Below are 18238 nucleotides of genomic sequence, written 5' to 3'. Positions count from 1 at the left end.
AATATTTTGAATATTATAACCTTGGATATCATTTTCATACAGAAATTTATCCAATCCTTTTTTAAATGCATTTACAAAGTCCGCCATTACCACCTTCCCTGGCAGGGAATTCCAAATCCTTATTGCCCTAACAGTGAAGAACCCTTTTCTCCGTTGCGTACGGAAATTTTCTCTCCTCAAATCTCAGCGAGTTCCCACGTGTCCTAAACAGAGTTCTTTTAATAAATAATTCCTCTGATAACTCTTTGTAATGTCCCTTTACATATCTGAAGATATTAAATATGTCTCCTCTTAGACACCTCTTTTCCAATGTATACATATTCAACCTAGTAAGCCTTTCCTCGTAATTCAGTCCCTCTAGCCCTTAAATCAATTTAGTAGCTCGCCTTTGAACCCTTTCGAGTTCACCGATATCTTTTTTTATACAGTGGTGCCCAAAACTGAACACAATATTCCAGGAGCGGACATACCAATGATTTGTAAAGCGGCAGGATTACATCCTCGTCGCTTGTCTCAATTCCCCGTTTTATGCATGCTAGCACCTTACTTGCCTTCTTTACTGCGCTTTGACATTGTATACGGTTATTAAGCCTATTATCAATGAGTACCCCCAAATCTCTTTTTCCAATACTGTTACCCCTAGACTTTCCCCATTTAATATGTAGGATGCAAGTTTGTTTTTAGTCCCAAAATGCATAACCTTGCATTTTTCTATATTGAACCTCATTCTCCATTTAGACGCCCAGAATTAATTACCCTACACAGTTTAGTATCATCTGCAAAGATTGATACTGTGCTTTCCAGGCCTATTTCTAGGTCATTGATAAATATGATGAACAGTAGTGGCTCGAGTACGGACCCTTGTGGTATTCCGCTGACTACTGGGGTCCAACTTGAGGACTTCCTATTGACCACTACTCGCTGTACCCTGTTATCCAGACAGTTACTTATCCATGTACAAACAGTTTTTCCTAGGCCAAGCTCCTTTAATTTGATGATCAGTCTCCTGTGAGGCACTGTATTGAAAGCTTTTGCAAAATCTAAGTAGACCACATCCACTGCTTTTCCCTGGTCAAGATTATCGCTAACTTCCTCTTAGAAGCTAATTAACTTAGTTTGACATGATCTGTCCCTCACAAACCCATGCTGGTTCTTGCTAATAATCTTAGTGGTCTGTAGTACTCCTGTATGCTATCTCTTAGAATTCCTTCAAATATTTTCCCCACTATAGATGTCAAACTAACCGGTCTGTAGTTACCCGGATGATTTTAGGATCCCTTTTTAAATAATGGCACTACCTCAACTATATGCCAATCCTTCGGTACCATGCCTGATCTAACTGAACTATTGAAAATCAAGTATAGGGGTCTTGCTAGTTGTGACCTAAGCTCCATAAGAACCCTTGGGTGAAGTCCATCAGGACCAGGTGATTTATTAATCTTAATTTTGCTTAGTCTCTCCCAGACTACTTCTTTACTTCAACAAGTATCTAACCACGAATCATTACTGTCACTATCGTTATACACTAGTCCCACCATCAGTTCTTCTCTGGTGAACACTAATGAAAAAAATTTGTTCAGTATTTCCGCTTTTATTCCGTCATCATTTATCAATACTCCAAAGTCATCTTTTATTGAACCTATGCTCTCCTTTTTTAACCTTTTATTGTTTATGTATTTAAAAATCTTTTTTAGGAAAGGTTTTACTCTCTATAGCAATTTGCTTTTCATTTTCCATTTTAGCTGCTCTTATTGCTTTTTTGCATTTTTTAATTCCATTTCTTGTAATACTGGAATGACTCCTCCTTTCCATTAGATTTAAATGCTTTGAAAGCACGCTTCTTTTTGTCCATTTCTGCCCTAAAGGGGCTTATAGTTAAATACTTGATTTCTCATGTAAGTCTCAAGTCTGCTTTTGAAGGTTTCTAGAGTAGAGGCCTCTCAAACTTACAAGTTATAGAGCTGCAAAGTAGAAAACTCTACTTCCAAATGAAGTATGCTAAATTCTAGGTACTGCTAATATTCCTTCATCGATTGATGTAAGCAAGTGGGGAAATAAGGAATAAGAAACCGCTTCAAATGGTCATGTTGGGCTCTGAAAGTAAGTAATCAAGCCTATTTTGTAATATATTCTCTGTTTTAGAAAACAGTGAAGGGAATAGAGAACTGATGTTATGGCAGGAACAGGGCTAATTAGGTAACATCCTGGCTGCCGCATTTTGTGCACACTGGACCTGATTCATGTTTGTATGTAAAGCAAAAAACGCAATTAACTTTGTGTCTGGAACAAAATATGCTGCCATGCAAGGGGAGCAAATACATTTATATTTTTTCTGTGTAGGGTAAATACTGGCTGCTTTTGCATTTAGCCCACAAATGTTAGACAGCTTTATTTTTACACAGCAATTTAGCGGCAGTATGTAATGGTGTCTGAGATCACCAGAGGTGCGGGATGCTGGCCAGTCTCTGAGGTTTTTTTAAAGGGGCAATCACTTACAAGTCAAAACAGCTTTGTACGCGACTGCTCCTTTTAAAAAAAAGTCAGAGATTGGTCGGCATCCCACACGCCATTACATCCTGCCACAGTTTTCAGTTTGAACACACCCTACCAACTCCCGCCCACACACACCTTTTGCCATTTAATAATGGTGAACAGAACTGATAAAAATAGATGGATAAAGCAAAGATAACAGGTCACAAAATGTGTCTAAATTAAAAGGACAAAATAAGTGTTTAATAATCACAGTAACGTATGCACCTTAAAGACAGCCGCATCTTCATCATGGCGGAAGTCTTGTTTCCCTGCATGTTTCCATGGGATTCTGAAACTATTTTTCTGCTCGTCTTCCCATTTGAGTCCAAACTTTCCACTTTCAATCTGTTCCACTAGCCATGGTTTCAGTTTCCGCGTTGGGCGTGCACGACGAGAAGCCATCTGCAAATCATCAGATACCATAGTACCTCACACACATTGCTTACACAGTAACTACAGCATCTCAAGGGTGTGGATTAATAAAATCGACAATGTCATGGCAGTCCAAAGGTTGACACCACTTGGTCGAAATGCATTAGGTTGACAGGGTTAAAAGATCACCAGGTACAAAATGTTAACATTGGAATAGTCAACACATTTTTTTTTTTTGTTATGTTTGTCAAAATCTAACCCCAACTCTCCCCCTAGTGCCTAACCCTAACCACCACCTTGGTGCCCAACCGCCCCCTCCAGCAGCCTGACCCTAACCCTCCACCTAGTGCCTAACCGTCCCCTACTGTAGCCTAACCCTACCCCCCCCCCCTTGGTGCCTAACCGTCCCCTCCAGCAGCCTGACCCTAACCCTTCACCTAGTGCCTAACCGTACCTCCGACAGCCTTACCCTAACCACCCCCTTGGTGCCTAAGCATGTTGAAAAAAAAAACATGGAAAAAAATTGCGTCAACCATTTCCATGTTGTCCCAGTGGACCGAATGCATGTCGACCTTTTGATTGTTGACCTATCATCCAGATACCACATCTGTGTGCTTATCTTACTCTGCTTTTCAGTTTTCAGATGGTTAGTACAGACCATGTGGCAAAATAAGAGGAAAACATTGTGGTAATGTGCATATGTTTATGTGTATGTTGTCCAATGAACATGGCCTGATTTACAATGGTTTACCATACTGGGTGGCTTTGTCTGAGCTTTCGCTTTCCCTTCAACTGCAAAGTTTCAATTCAACTACTAATTACAATGACAGAATTTTTTTCTTCTGTTGGAAGATATAATTGGTAAAAATTTTTATTATACTTTACTTATAAATCACCAACACATAACGTAGGGCTACACACTGAGGGAATCATCATACATACATACAAATAACATACAACAAGAAATAGAAGGTAAAGGTGGTCCTGCCCAACTAAGTTTACAATCTAAGAGGAGTGGAGAATAATTTATATATAAAGGTAGTGGAATAACCATTTTACCTGCTAGTGGGGAAAGTGTGTCTGTCTGCTCCTGCATGATAGTGGCATCATTAGCCACCAATCTAATTCCCTCTGTACTGTCTACACATATCCTCACATATTTTATTTTTCTTTAATTTGACATCCTCCTGGCCTCTGACCAACATTGCTGTGTGACCACATCATACAGCCCACCAAGAATCTATGCAAACTGGTTGGACTATTACGCAATAGATATGCATTGATACACAAGGATCGGTACTACTTCTCTATGGATTGTAAGGGTGAAAGCACGGTCTTCCTACCTCTATGTCTGTCTGTTATTACCCAGTTTTGTATTATCACTGTTGTTTACAACCGTAAAGTGCAATGGAATATGCTGTGCTATACAGAGCCAGATTAAGGCCATGGGGGTCCCGGGGCCCTTCAAACAATGGGGCCCCTAATAAAGAAAGGCAGATGAAATATAATATATATATATATATATATATATATATATATATATAAAAATAATAAAGAAATAGAGAATGCGGCGCTTAAATACAGTTTTTGTGATATCTATACCTTATCTAATCAGTTATCACCTTGCAGGAATTACTTAAAAAAACACTTCCCAGTATATTATCTGGGCGGCAGCTTATAATGCGTAATAATGTGTTTGGCAATCACATATGAATAAATACAAGACTAGATGAAACAAGCGCCCACGAGTGTAATTAATATACATGCAGGGAGGAAAGGGTGCAGAAAGATGGTGATATAAACCGGCTTAGAACACGTATCTGAAATAGAGAAGCTTTTTCTCAGGGAGCCCTCTCTTATGGTTTAGTTACATGTAAGAGAAGAAACAGCAAAACAGTGTGTACCGTTTTAAAACTTCAAATTATACCACTGTCTTGTAGGCCTAATTAGGGAATCAGCGTTTTCCCAAATATATGCAATATATAGCCTAGACAGTATAATTTTGTTAAAAACATAAATTTAATACACAAACATAAAATGGCCGAATAAAATGCTTACAAGATAGCAAAATATATAAGGCTTATCTGTTCATATATGGAATGTCAGCAGTCAATTCTATCCAATATGCCATAGAAGAGTAGCCGAATAAAATGTGTAGAAGATAAAAGATGTATGAGGCTTATCTGTCCCTAATAGGAGATGTCTGTAGGTAGTCCCGACGCGTTTCGTCCGTCAGCATCCAGACTTCATCAAGGGGATGGACACACTGAGCAAGCCTGCTCTATTTATAGCAAGAAATGGTAAATGTTCATGGCCATTAGTGATGACATCACTTCCTGTGATCTTATTATAATTTGCCAGAACACTAGAAAATGTATTATATAATAATCTAAATAGCACTCAAATAGTGATATCTAGAATTGCACAGAAAAACGGCTAAAGGAGAAGATGTTTACAGCAGTGAAAGAACGCTGTGCAGCGCCGCCGGCGGAAGTAGCGATGAAACGCATATGGAACGCATCGCTATGATGATGTCATTTCCGGCTAGGCGGAAGACGGTGGAACGCACATGAGGCGCACTGATAACGTTACTTCCGGCTGGCGATAGGGAGTAGAAAGTAGTGTGACTCTAAAGCTAAAAGAGTTAGGTGAGGATTTGTGATATAGAGAGAGGAGAGTAAGATCGCGGTAACACGGCGCGTCAGCCAAATGTCGTCACTTCCGTCCTTTGTCCGGAAGTAAACAGTTAGTTTGTGGAACGCACCGCCATCTTTCATATCGGCGGTGGAACGCAATTACAATATTGAAGTGAAAAGTGTTATAAGTGAAGATGTGAATAATATTACATTAATTCTAACGGGTGGTCTTCAGTATGCCGGCGGTCGGGCTCCCGGCGACCAGCATACCGGCGCCGAGAGCCCGACAGCCGGCATACCGACACTTATTCTCCCTCGTGGGGGTCCACGACCCCCCTGGAGGGAGAATAAAATAGTGTGGTGCGCGCAGCACGCCACCGTGCCCGTAGCGTGGCGAGCTCATTTGCGCTCGCCACACTGTCGGTAAGCCGGCGGCCGGCCTCCCGGCGCCGGTCTGCTGGTCTCCGGGAAGCCGGCCGCCGGCAGATCGTAGTGAACCCAATTCTAACATTATGGTGAATCCTTGTTATAAAGTGATTCCTTATAGGTGAGGATAGTTAATATTTTATATAGAGTGAAGCGTCATTTCAGCGCTGATAGATCTTAAAGAGACAATGTGAATATAGCCAGGTGCATTTGTTTTGAGTGCAATTAGATGAGTTATATCAATTTATAAGGGGAGCACAACGGGACCCCAGAGATTGATGTATGAAGTATATGTTAACTGGCCCAAAACAAATATATTTCTGAAAAAACAAAGGGACATTGTCCAGGATATAGAGTCCAACAATAAGTTCTTGTTATTTCTCTTTATCATGAACCCAGAACATCATGTATGCATTCCTATGCATCACTTGGAGCCTTATTATAGCTGTGTCACGTGTCTCCTTGTTTGGCATTAGCGTCTTGTTTATACATATTAACTGTAAAAAGACCATAAAAACGGCTAATGACATCTGGTATTACGTAATAAATTAATAATGAAGAATAAATAAATATATATATATATATATGTGCAAAAAAGGGGGGGGGGGGGGGAGATAAGTGGTATGTGGTTACAGTTGGAAAGTATTAGGTCAGAGAAATGGAGCGATCTCAAAAGCTTCATTTAGTCCGGATGGTGATAAAGTTTTTAATTCATGTATCCAAAACATTTCTCGTTTGGATAATTTATTTAAGATATCACCAGCTCTTTCTCCAAGTTTTACCAATTCAATTGCTAAGAATGTAATTTCTTCAGGGTTCGATCCATGTTTTTCTACAAAATGTTTGTAGACCGCATGATTTTCTACTTTGTTCTTAATATTTCTGATGTGTTCCTGAATTCGTATTTTCAGAACTCTTTTTGTCTTTCCCACGTATTTGTAGCCACATGTACACTCCAATAGGTATATTACCATGGAAGAATTACAATTTAGGTAATCTTTTATGTTGCATTCCTTGGTGTTGTCATGATTGGAGAATTTTTTCCTATTGGGGTGAAGAAATTTGCAGATGTTGCAGCTTCCACATTTAAAACATCCTTTACAATTAATGCAGTTTTATTTTTGGTTGATAAATGGCTGGGTGCCAAGATGTCTTTTGAGTTGCTAGTTTTTCGAAATACTATATCTGGTTTGGATGGAAGAATTTCTTTTAATATTGGGTCCATCAGAAGGATGTTCCAATGCTTATTGATAGATTTTCTAATAAGGGGTTCCTGATTGCTGAATGTAGTAATAAAAGGAGTGAAATTATCTGGTTTCTTTTGAGCTCTTTTATCGAATAGTTCAGTTCTTTGTTTTTCAGCCGTTTTTTCCAGTGCTTTATTTATCACATGTTGAGGATATTTTCTGTCTTTGAACCTGGTGGCATAAGTTTTAAGTTGATTCTGACAGTCTTGTTCATTACCGCAATTACGTTTAATCATAAAGAACTGAGAGTAGGGGATAATAAGATTTTACTTACCGGTAAATCTATTTCTCGTAGTCCGTAGTGGATGCTGGGGACTCCGTAAGGACCATGGGAATAGACGGGCTCCGCAGGAGACATGGGCACTTTAAGAAAGAATTTAGATTCTGGTGTGCTCTGGCTCCTCCCTCTATGTCCCTCCTCCAGACCTCAGTTAGAGAAACTGTGCCCGGAAGAGCTGACAGTACAAGGAAAGGATTTTGGTAATCCAGGGCACACCAATCACACCGTATAACTTGTGATAAACTTACCCAGTCAACAGTATGAACAACAGAGCATCAGTACAACCCTTATGCAACTATAACATAACCCTTATTGCAGAAATAACTATATACAAGTATTGCAGAAGAAGTCCGCACTTGGGACGGGCGCCCAGCATCCACTACGGACTACGAGAAATAGATTTACCGGTAAGTAAAATCTTATTTTCTCTAACGTCCTAGACGATGCTGGGGACTCCGTAAGGACCATGGGGATTATACCAAAGCTCCCAAACGGGCGGGAGAGTGCGGATGACTCTGCAGCACCGATTGAGCAAACACAAGGTCCTCGTCAGCCAGGGTATCAAACTTATAGAACTTTGCAAAAGTGTTTGAACCTGACCAAGTAGCCGCTCGGCACAGCTGTAATGCCGAGACCCCTCGGGCAGCCGCCCAAGAAGAGCCCACCTTCCTAGTGGAATGGGCCTTAACTGATTTTGGCAGCGGCAATCCAGCCGCAGAATGAGCCTGCTGAATCGTGTTACAGATCCAGCGAGCAATAGTTTGCTTTGAAGCAGGCGCCCCAAGCTTGTTGGAAGCATACAGGATAAACAAAGATTCTGTTTTCCTGACCCTAGCCGTTCTGGCTACATAAACCTTCAAAGCCCTGACCACATCAAGTAACTCGGAATCCTCCAAGTCAGTAGTAGCCACAGGCACCACAATAGGTTGGTTTATATGAAAGGATGAAACCACTTTCGGCAGAAATTGTGGGCGGGTCCGCAATTCTGCTCTATCCGCATGGAAAACCAGATAGGGGCTTTTATGTGACAAAGCCGCCAATTATGACACACGCCTAGCCGAAGCCAAGGCTAGTAGCATGACCACCTTCCACGTGAGATATATCAATTCCACCGTTCTGAGTGGTTCAAACCAGTGTGATTTCAGGAAACTCAACACCACGTTAAGATCCCAAGGTGCCACTGGAGGCACAAAAGGGGGCTGAATATGCAGCACTCCCTTTACAAACGTCTGAACTTCAGGTAGAGAAGCCAGTTCTTTTTGAAAGAAAATGGATAGGGACGAAATCTGGACCTTAATGGAACCCAATTTTAGGCCCAAAGTCACTCCCGACTGTAGGAAGTGAAGGAAACGGCCCAGCTGGAATTCCTCCGTAGGGGCATTCCTGGCCCCACACCAAGCAACATATTTCCACCATATACGGTGATAATGTTGAGCAGTCACGTCCTTCCTAGCCTTTATCAGCGTAGGAATGACCTCATCCGGAGTGCCATTTTCTGCTAGGATCCGGCGTTCAACCGCCATGCCGTCAACGCAGCCGCGGTAAGTCTTGGAACAGACAGGGCCCCTGTTGCAACAAGTCCTGTCTTAGAGGCAGAGGCCACGGTTCCTCTGTGAGCATTTCTTGCAGATCTGGATACAAAGTCCTTCTTGGCCAATCCGGAACAATGAGTATTGTTCTCACTCCTCTTTTTCTTATGATTCTCAGCACCTTGGGTATGAGAGGAAGAGGAGGAAATACATAGACCGACTGGAACACCCACAGTGTCACCAGTGCGTCCACAGCTATCGCCTGAGGGTCTCTTGACCTGGCGCAATACCTCTGTAGCTTTTTGTTGAGGCGGGATGCCATCATGTCCACCTGTGGCAGTTCCCACCGACTTGCAATCTGCGTGAAGACTTCTTGATGAAGTCCCCACTCACCCGGGTGGAGGTCGTGCCTGCTGAGGAAGTCTGCTTCCCAGTTGTCCACTCCCGGGATGAACACTGGTGACAGTGCGCTTACGTGATTCTCCGCCCAGCGAAGAATTCTGGTGGCTTCCACCTTCGCCACCCTGCTCCTTGTGCCGCCTTGTCGGTTTACATGAGCCACAGCGGTGATGTTGTCTGACTGAATCAGAACCGGTTGGTCGCGAAGCAGGGTCTCCGCTTGACGTAGGGTGTGGTTTATAGCCCTTAGTTCCAGGATGTTGATGTGAAGACAAGTCTCCTGACTTGACCACAGACCTTGGAATTTCTTCCCTGTGTGACTGCCCCCCACCCTCGGAGGCTTGCATCCGTGGTCACCAGGACCCAGTCCTGAATGCCGAATCTGCGGCCCTCGAGAAGGTGAGCACTCTGCAGCCACCACAGCAGAGACACCCTGGCCCTGGGGGATAGGGTGATTAACCGATGCATCTGAAGATGTGATCCGGACCATTTGTCCAGTAAGTCCCATTGAAAGGTCCTCGCAAGGAACCTGCCGAAGGGAATGGCCTCGTATGATGCCACCATCTTTCCCAGGACTCGAGTGCAGTGATGCACTGACACCTGTTTTGGTTTTAATAGGTTTCTGACCAGTGTCATGAGTTCCTGAGCTTTCTCTATCGGGAGATAAACCCTTTTCTGGTCTGTGTCCAGAATCATGCCCAGGAAAGGCAGATGAGTCGTAGGAATCAACTGCGACTTTGGAATATTTAGAATCCAGCCGTGTTGCCGTAACACTTCCAGAGAACGTGCTACGCTGATCAGCAACTGCTCTCTTGACCTCGCTTTTATGAGGAGATCGTCCAAGTATGGGATAATTGTGGCCCCTTGCTTCCGCAGGAGCACCATCATTTCCGCAACTACCTTGGTAAATATTCTCGTTGCCGTGGAGAGGCCAAACGGCAACGTCTGAAATTGGTAATGACAATCCTGTACCACAAATCTGAGGTACGCCTGATGCGGTGGATAAATGGGGACATGAAGGTATGCATCCTTTATGTCCAGAGACACCATAAAATCCCACCCTTCCAGGCTTGCGATGACCACTCTGAGCGATTCCATCTTGAACTTGAACCTTTTCAGGTGTATGTTCATGGATTTTAAATTCAATATGGGTCTGATCGAACCGTCCGGTTTCGGTACTACAAACATGGTCGAATAATAACCCCTTCCTTGTTGAAGGAGGGGAACCTTGACCACCACCTGTTGAAGATACAATTTGTGAATTGCAGTTAACACTATTTTCTTCTCGAGGGGGGAAGCTGGCAGGGCCGATTTGAGGTATCGGTGAGGGGGCATCTCTTCGAATTCCAGCTTGTATCCCTGAGACACAATATCTTTTTCCCAGGGATCCAACTGGGAGTGAACCCACTCGTGGCTGAAATTTCGGAGACGCGCCCCCACCGGGCCTAGCTCCGCCTGTGGAGCCCCAGCGTCATGTGGTGGATTTTGTGGAAGCCGGGGAGGACTTCTGTTCCTGGGAACTAGCTGTGTTGTCCAGCTTCTTTCCTCTGCCCCTGCCCCTGGCAAGAAAGGACGCACCTCGGACTTTCTTGCTTTTCTGTGATCGAAAGGACTGCATTTGGTAATACGGTGCTTTCTTAGGTTGTGAGGAAACATATGGCAAAAAATTTGACTTTCCAGCAGTAGCTGTGGAGACCAGGTCCGAGAGACCCTCCCCAAACAATTCCTCACCCTTGTAAGGTAAAACTTCCATGTGCCTTTTTGAGTCGGCATCACCTGTCCATTGCAGAGTCCACAGGACCCTTCTGGCAGAAATCGACATAGCATTTATTCTAGAACCCAGTAGACTAATGTCTCTTTGAGCATCTCTCATATATAGGACAGCGTCTTTTATATGCCCCAGGGTCATCAATATAGTATCCTTGAAAATATGTGAGCGGAACAGAAAATAGCGCTTGGTGGAAACAAAGCAGCCACGGTGTATTCTGGTGACTCCCAATCACCAAAATAGCTAATGGACAACAACTGGTGTTGAATACACCGTTGGCGCTACCACCCTTTAAACAAAAGTCACGTAGTAATCTTGGTGAATAGTCCCAAAATGAATCTTATGTCTCGCTTGCAGTATTCCTCCTTCTAGATGTTAATTCTTCTCCAATTTCAAAATATTTCAAGGTTTCCTTGTATGGAGATGTTGTTCATAAAAAGAAAAAATAGCGCATATAGTGTAGTATTTTAAACAAAGGTGAATTTATTCAATTATAAAATACATAAAAATGTTCTTATCCAATTAAAAGTGACAGCTTCACTCTATGATAAAATTGGAATCGTACCGTGTCGAGCTCCCAGCATGGAGCAATGAAAAGAGTAAAAATGGAAGGTTCCGGAATTCCTTCCTCCTTATAAACAGATGAATTGCTCTGTCTTAAATTGTTTAGTTGGTGGATATACCACTCAATAAGTGGTGGATGTGGCAATCCCTCTATGGATAACAAAATTTATAAAGATCACATGACCGAATTTGCATCACACAGGAAGTAGATTGTAATTGAATGTTACCGATATGCTTGTCTTATAATATTTTACAACAACAGCACCATCTTTTAATTTCTGTAGGTATGAAAGCAAATTTCAATAACCATTGAATATGAATTAACAGGAAGTATGCTTTCACTTCCGGGTCAAATTTAGTATAAAAAAAGGGGATACATGCAGGTATGGATCATTCTGCCCTGAGGAAGAGTTATACACAACTCGAAACGCGTTGGCGGCACCCAGTGATCCACTTACCTGCATCTAGAACAATAGGAGAACCCTGCCAGGTCCAGTGGCCAGCGTTTTGCATGAAGGGAGGAGGGAGGAATTCCGGAACCTTCCATTTTTACTCTGTTCATTGCTCCATGCTGGGAGCTCGACACGGTACGGTTCCAATTTTATCATAGAGTGAAGCTGTCACTTTTAATTGGATAAGAACATTTTTATGTATTTTATAATTGAATAAATTCACCTTTGTTTAAAATACTACACTATATGCGCTATTTTTTCTTTTTATGAACAACATCTCCATACAAGGAAACCTTGAAATATTTTGAAATTGGAGAAGAATTAACATCTAGAAGGAGGAATACTGCAAGCGAGACATAAGATTCATTTTGGGACTATTCACCAAGATTACTACGTGACTTTTGTTTAAAGGGTGGTAGCGCCAACGGTGTATTCAACACCAGTTGTTGTCAATATAGTATCCTTGTCTAAGGTATCAAGTTCCTCAGACAGGGTGTCCGTCCATGCTGCTACAGCACTACACACCCAGGCACGGCCGGCGCCACCATTAGGCAGCTTTAGGCAGCTGTCTATGGGCGGCATCACTTGAAAGGCGGCGCTGGGTGCAGCAAAAAAAAAAAAAAAAAAAAATTGGGATGTCAGGCAACCGCTACCCACTGACTCAGTGTCAGGTAAGCTATCCCTCTCCCTCTTGCGCCGGAGACAACAAAGCTGCTCGAGCGGAGCGGGGCGGGGGCAGGGGGGGGTTCGGCGGTACCTTCACCCGACGTGGAGAGGGCTTCGGCCTTCCCCACCTCCGCCCGCCTCCGTCCGCCTCCCTCCGCCTGTCCTCACCTCGAGTCGCAACTCATCCTCAATCATGCTGCCGAGAAGTGAGTAGCAGTGCAGGGCGGGACGGCCAATCGCTTCCTGGCAGCCGCAGCGTCCAGTGTCTGCTCTCCCTGGCCTGCACCTGTGTCCTCCGTGCAGCCGGGATTGAGCCATACCCTATTAAACCGTGACCGCCGTGTGGGACGTATAGTTTAGGTTAGGTGTAGGCTGTGGGGGGAGGGTTAGGCACACCTGGGGAGGTTTAGGCTGCAGGAAGGGGGTGGTTAGGGTTAGGAGTAAGCTGGGGGGGAGGGGGGACAATTAGGGTCAGGCTGCTGGAAAGGTGTATTAGGGTTTGGGGGTGGGGGGGGGGGTAGGTAAGGGATTAGGGTTAGTTTACTTAATTAGTAAGTGTCAGGATTTTAATCTCTGGGATGCCGCTGACGGTATTTTGGCATCCTAAGTGCCAATATATATGTATTCCATATTTTATATATATATATACATACATATATATATATATATATATATATAATATATATTTTACAATCAGCCCAGCACTCCGTTTTAGATGTTGATTGGCCCCCGGTGCCCTCAGTGAGGAAGATAGTATATTGAATTGATACTGCGGCACTCGGAGTCGTTTAAAACGAGCAAAGTGTAGTCAAAAAAATGTACATAACATAGTCCAACATTTCGGGGTGCCTAACCCCCTTGTCAAGGTGTGAAAAAGGGGTTAGACACCCCAAAACGTTGGACTATGTGATGTACATTTTTTTTTACTACACTTTGCTCTTTTTAAACGACTCCGACTGCCGCAGTATCAATTCTGTTCTATCTATCTATCTATATATATATATATATATATATATTACAGTGCCTGAAGTGGGCCGGTATACTATGGTTTGGTATACCGGCACTTCTTCGAACACTGTCCCCCGCCGCAGCAAGCTGACCGCGGCGCTACTATTTCAAATCTGCCGCAGACCGGCAGCCAATCAGTAGCATCAGCTCCTGATTGGCTGCCGGTCCGCGGCAGATTTGAAATAGTACTGTGCCCGGCACCCGTCCCTGAGCCCTGACAAGTGCGGCTGCAAGGTTCGGCTGCCGCATGCAGCATGATTACGCCAAGGCTCCGGCTCCTGCCCCCCTGACAGCTCCGCTGCCCGGCTTTCTCTTTCTTTGACAACAACTCCGGTGGCCGGCTCCCGCTCCACAGCACAGCTGCCTGGCTTCCGTATGCTGATACCCCCGGCTACCCGGCAACTGGTGAGCAGAGGGTAACTGATGGAGGAGAGTGTCAGGGTAGGGACAGTGTATGTGTGTAAATGTGGCTGTGTGTGTAAATATATTATATATGCGTGTGTGTATACTGTATGTGGCTGTGAGTATGTAGATATGTGTGTGGCATAATGTGAATTTCGGCTCATTCCATGTGGCATAATGTGAATTTCGGCTCATACTGTGTGCTCTAATGTGATTTTCGGCTCATACTGTATGCTCTAATGTGATTTTCGGCTCATACTGTGTGCTCTAATGTGAATTTTGGCTCATACCGTGTGTTCTAATGTGAATTTTGGACTCATACCGTGTGTTCTAATGTGAATTTCGGCTCATGCTGTGTGGTATAATGTGAATTTTGGCTCATACCATGCGCTATAGTGTGAATATCGGCTCATTCTATGTGCTATAATGTGAATTTCGCCTCATACCGTGTGCTATAATGTGAATTTCGCCTCATACCGTGTGCTATAATGTGAATTTCGCCTCATACCGTGTGCTATAATGTGATTTTCGGCTCATACCATGTGCAATAATGTGATTTTCGGCTCATACAGTGTGCTATAATGTGATTTTCGGCTCATACCGTGTGCTATAATGTGATTTTCGGCTCATACCGTGTGCTATAATGTGATTTTCGGCTCACACCGTGTGCTATAATGTGATTTTCGGCTCATACCGTGTACTATAATGTGATTTTCGGCTCATACCGTGTGCTATAATGTGAATTTCGGCTCATACCGTGTGCTATAATGTGATTTTCGGCTCATACCGTGTGCTATAATGTGATTTTCGGCTCATACCGTGTGCTATAATGTGATTTTCGGCTCATACCGTGTGCTATAATGTGATTTTCGGCTCATACCGTGTGGTATAATGTGATTTTCGGCTCATACCGTGTGGTATAATGTGATTTTCGGCTCATACTGTGTGGTATAATGAGATTTTTGGCTCAAAGTGTGTGGTATAATGTGAAAGGGGCACCAGTACTAGACAGTATAAGGGGTCCCACTATTGTGGTGCAAAATGTGTATAAGGGGTGGTAAACTACACTGAAGGCCTGCACACACACTCACGTTTTAAATGTATCCATGCTTGGCCACAGGTGACTTGATTAGCACCTTAGTCAATTTGATTTAACCATCTGTGCTGTGCCATGGATATACCTAAAACCTGGACTGTTGGGGTGCCTTGAGCACCACGTTTGTGATCCTCTGCCTTAACACAAACTGCTAAAACAACCCTAATATCCTATCCCTAAATTTTACCTGAGGGCTCTGTATTTTGGCAGGGGGGGGGGGGTGCTGACTATTTGCCTAGGGTGCTGAGAAACCTTGCACCGGCCCTGCACCCAGGCCGACGCGATCGCTGGACTCAGTAAGGTACCTGAATGTGTATAAATGGACTTCAGGGTACCCTCTTGCTTTCTATTCGCAGCATCTTTGAGGGTAGCCGTATCCTGTGACGGCAGGGCTACCCTCTTGGATAAGCATGTTAAAGCTTTGTCCACCCTAGGGGAGGATTCCCAGCGTAACCTGTCCGTTGGCGGGAAAGGATATGCCATAAGAATCCGTTTGGAAATCTGCAGTTTTTTATCTGGAGATTCCCAAGCCTTTTCACATAACTCATTTAGCTCGTGTGAAGGGGGAAAGGTCACCTCCTGCCTCTTTTCCCCATACATATGAACCCTCTTGTCAGGGACTGGGGTTTCCTCTGTGATGTGCAACACATCCTTAATTGCTATAATCATATAACGGATGGATTTAGCCAATTTTGGCTGTAACTTTGCAACATTGTAATCGACACTGGAATCAGAATCCATGTCGGTATCTGTGTCAACAATTTTGGATAGTGGGCGCTTCTGAGACCCTGACAGCCTCTGCGACATAGGATCAGGCACGGGCTGAGACCCTGACTGTCCTAAGGCTTCAGCTTTTTCCAACCTTTTATGCAAGGAATTAACATTATCATTTAAAACCTTCCACATATCCACCCAATCAGGTGTCGGCGCCGTCAGCGGAGACACCACATTCATTTGCTCCCGCTCTGTTTCCACATAGCCTTCCTCGTCAAACATGTCGACACAAGCGTACCGACACACCACACACACACACAGGGAATGCTCTTTTTGAAGACAGTTCCCCCACAAGGCCCTTTGGAGAGACAGAGAGAGTATGCCAGCACACACCCCAGCGCTATATAACCCAGGAATAACACAGTAACTTAATGTTAACCCAGTAGCCGCTGTTTATATTGATTTTTGCGCCTAATTATGTGCCCCCCCCCTCTCTTTTTACCCTCTTCTACCGTGTATCTGCAGGGGAGAGTCTGGGGAGCTTCCTCTCAGCGGAGCTGTGGAGAAAATTGGCGCTGGTGAGTGCTGAGGAAGAAGCCCCGCCCCCTCAGCGGCGGGCTTCTGTCCCGCTTCAATGTACAATTTTTGGCGGGGGCTCATACATATATATATATATATATAGTGCCCAACTGTATATATGCTAAACTTTTGCCAAAGAGGTCCCAATTGCTGCCCAGGGCGCCCCCCCCCTGCGCCCGGCACCCTTACAGTGACCGGAGTATGTGAGGTGTGTGTGGAAGCAATGGCGCACAGCTGCAGTGCTGTGCGCTACCTCAGTGAAGACCGGAGTCTTCTGCCGCCGATTTCGAAGTCTTCTTGCTTCTCATGCTCACCCGGCTTCTGTCTTCCGGCTCTGCGAGGGGGACGGCGGCGCGGCTCTGGGATCGGACGACGAGGGCGAGATCCTGTGTACAATCCCTCTGGAGCTAATGGTGTCCAGTAGCCGAAGAAGCAGGACCTATCTTCAGAGAGTAGGGCTGCTTCTCTCCCCTCTGTCCCACGATGCAGGGAGTCTGTTGCCAGCAGAGCTCCCTGAAAATAAAAAACCTAACAAAATACTTTCTTACAGCAAGCTCAGGAGAGCTCACTGAACAGCAACCAGCTCGTCCGGGCACAGATTCAAACTGGGGTCTGGAGGAGGGACATAGAGGGAGGAGCCAGAGCACACCAGAATCTAAATTCTTTCTTAAAGTGCCCATGTCTCCTGCGGAGCCCGTCTATCCCCATGGTCCTTACGGAGTCCCCAGCATCCACTAGGACGTTAGAGAAATTAGTTTTTCAATTCCGGGAATGACAGCTCTTGAAGTGAAGGTAGCTGTTTGTATCTACCTCTTTTATGTGATTACTTGTAACGATTCTTGATTCAGTGCTTGATAGAGTTAGATCCAAATAATGTACACTTTCTTTACTTATCTCGTATGTAAACTTCAGATTGTACTCATTAACCGTGAGTGATTGGAAAAAACCCCTAAAGAGCTCTTCATCTCCTTCCCATATAATTAGAATATCGTCTATATAACGTTTATAGACAATCAAATTTTTTCAAATATGGGTTGTTGTTATAGATGCAATCTTCTTCCCAGGAGCCCATTAGTAAATTTGCAAAGCTGGGAGGGAATGATGTACCCATAGCTGTTCCACAGATTTGCAAGAAAAAAATCAGCTGAAATATGAAGTAATTATGGCCCAATATAAATTTCATAAAATCACAGATGGCATTCTTATGGGTTTTTGGTAAATTAAGATCTTTGTCAAGGAATCTTCTACATGCTTCTATCCCCTTCTCATGGACAATGGAGGTATATAGACTTTGTACGTCTATGGTAATCCATAAATAGGAATTCTTCCATTCAACTGAAGACAGAGTGTTGATTACACTGCTGGTATCCTTTAGGAATGATGGTAAAGTAATTACATATTTGCACAGAAAAATATCTACATATTCTGATAGATGGCTTGTAAGGGAATCAATCCCTGCGATAATTGGTCTCCCTGGAGGTTTTGAAAGATTCTTATGTATCTTAGGGAGATAGTAGAATGTCGGAATCACTGGTGTCGTCATCATGAGATACTGGAATTCATTTTTA

At 43.8% G+C, this 18238-nt stretch overlaps 1 protein-coding gene across 1 annotated transcript in view; it reads right to left on the bottom strand.

Moving 5' to 3' along the window:
• Positions 1 to 18238, bottom strand: part of IRF9 (interferon regulatory factor 9) — a 99597-nt gene that overhangs the window by 69315 nt on the left and 12044 nt on the right. Inside the window, exon 2 of the mRNA XM_063913645.1 lies at positions 2758 to 2934. Coding sequence (XP_063769715.1) covers positions 2758 to 2934 — 177 coding nt within the window. The remainder of the gene's footprint in view (positions 1 to 2757; positions 2935 to 18238) is intronic.

This window comes from Pseudophryne corroboree, chromosome 1, assembly GCF_028390025.1.
Source record: "Pseudophryne corroboree isolate aPseCor3 chromosome 1, aPseCor3.hap2, whole genome shotgun sequence".
Classification (NCBI taxonomy): domain Eukaryota; kingdom Metazoa; phylum Chordata; class Amphibia; order Anura; family Myobatrachidae; genus Pseudophryne; species Pseudophryne corroboree.
Note: the sequence above shows the minus strand (reverse complement) of the source record. Positions and strands in the feature narration are given on the sequence as shown.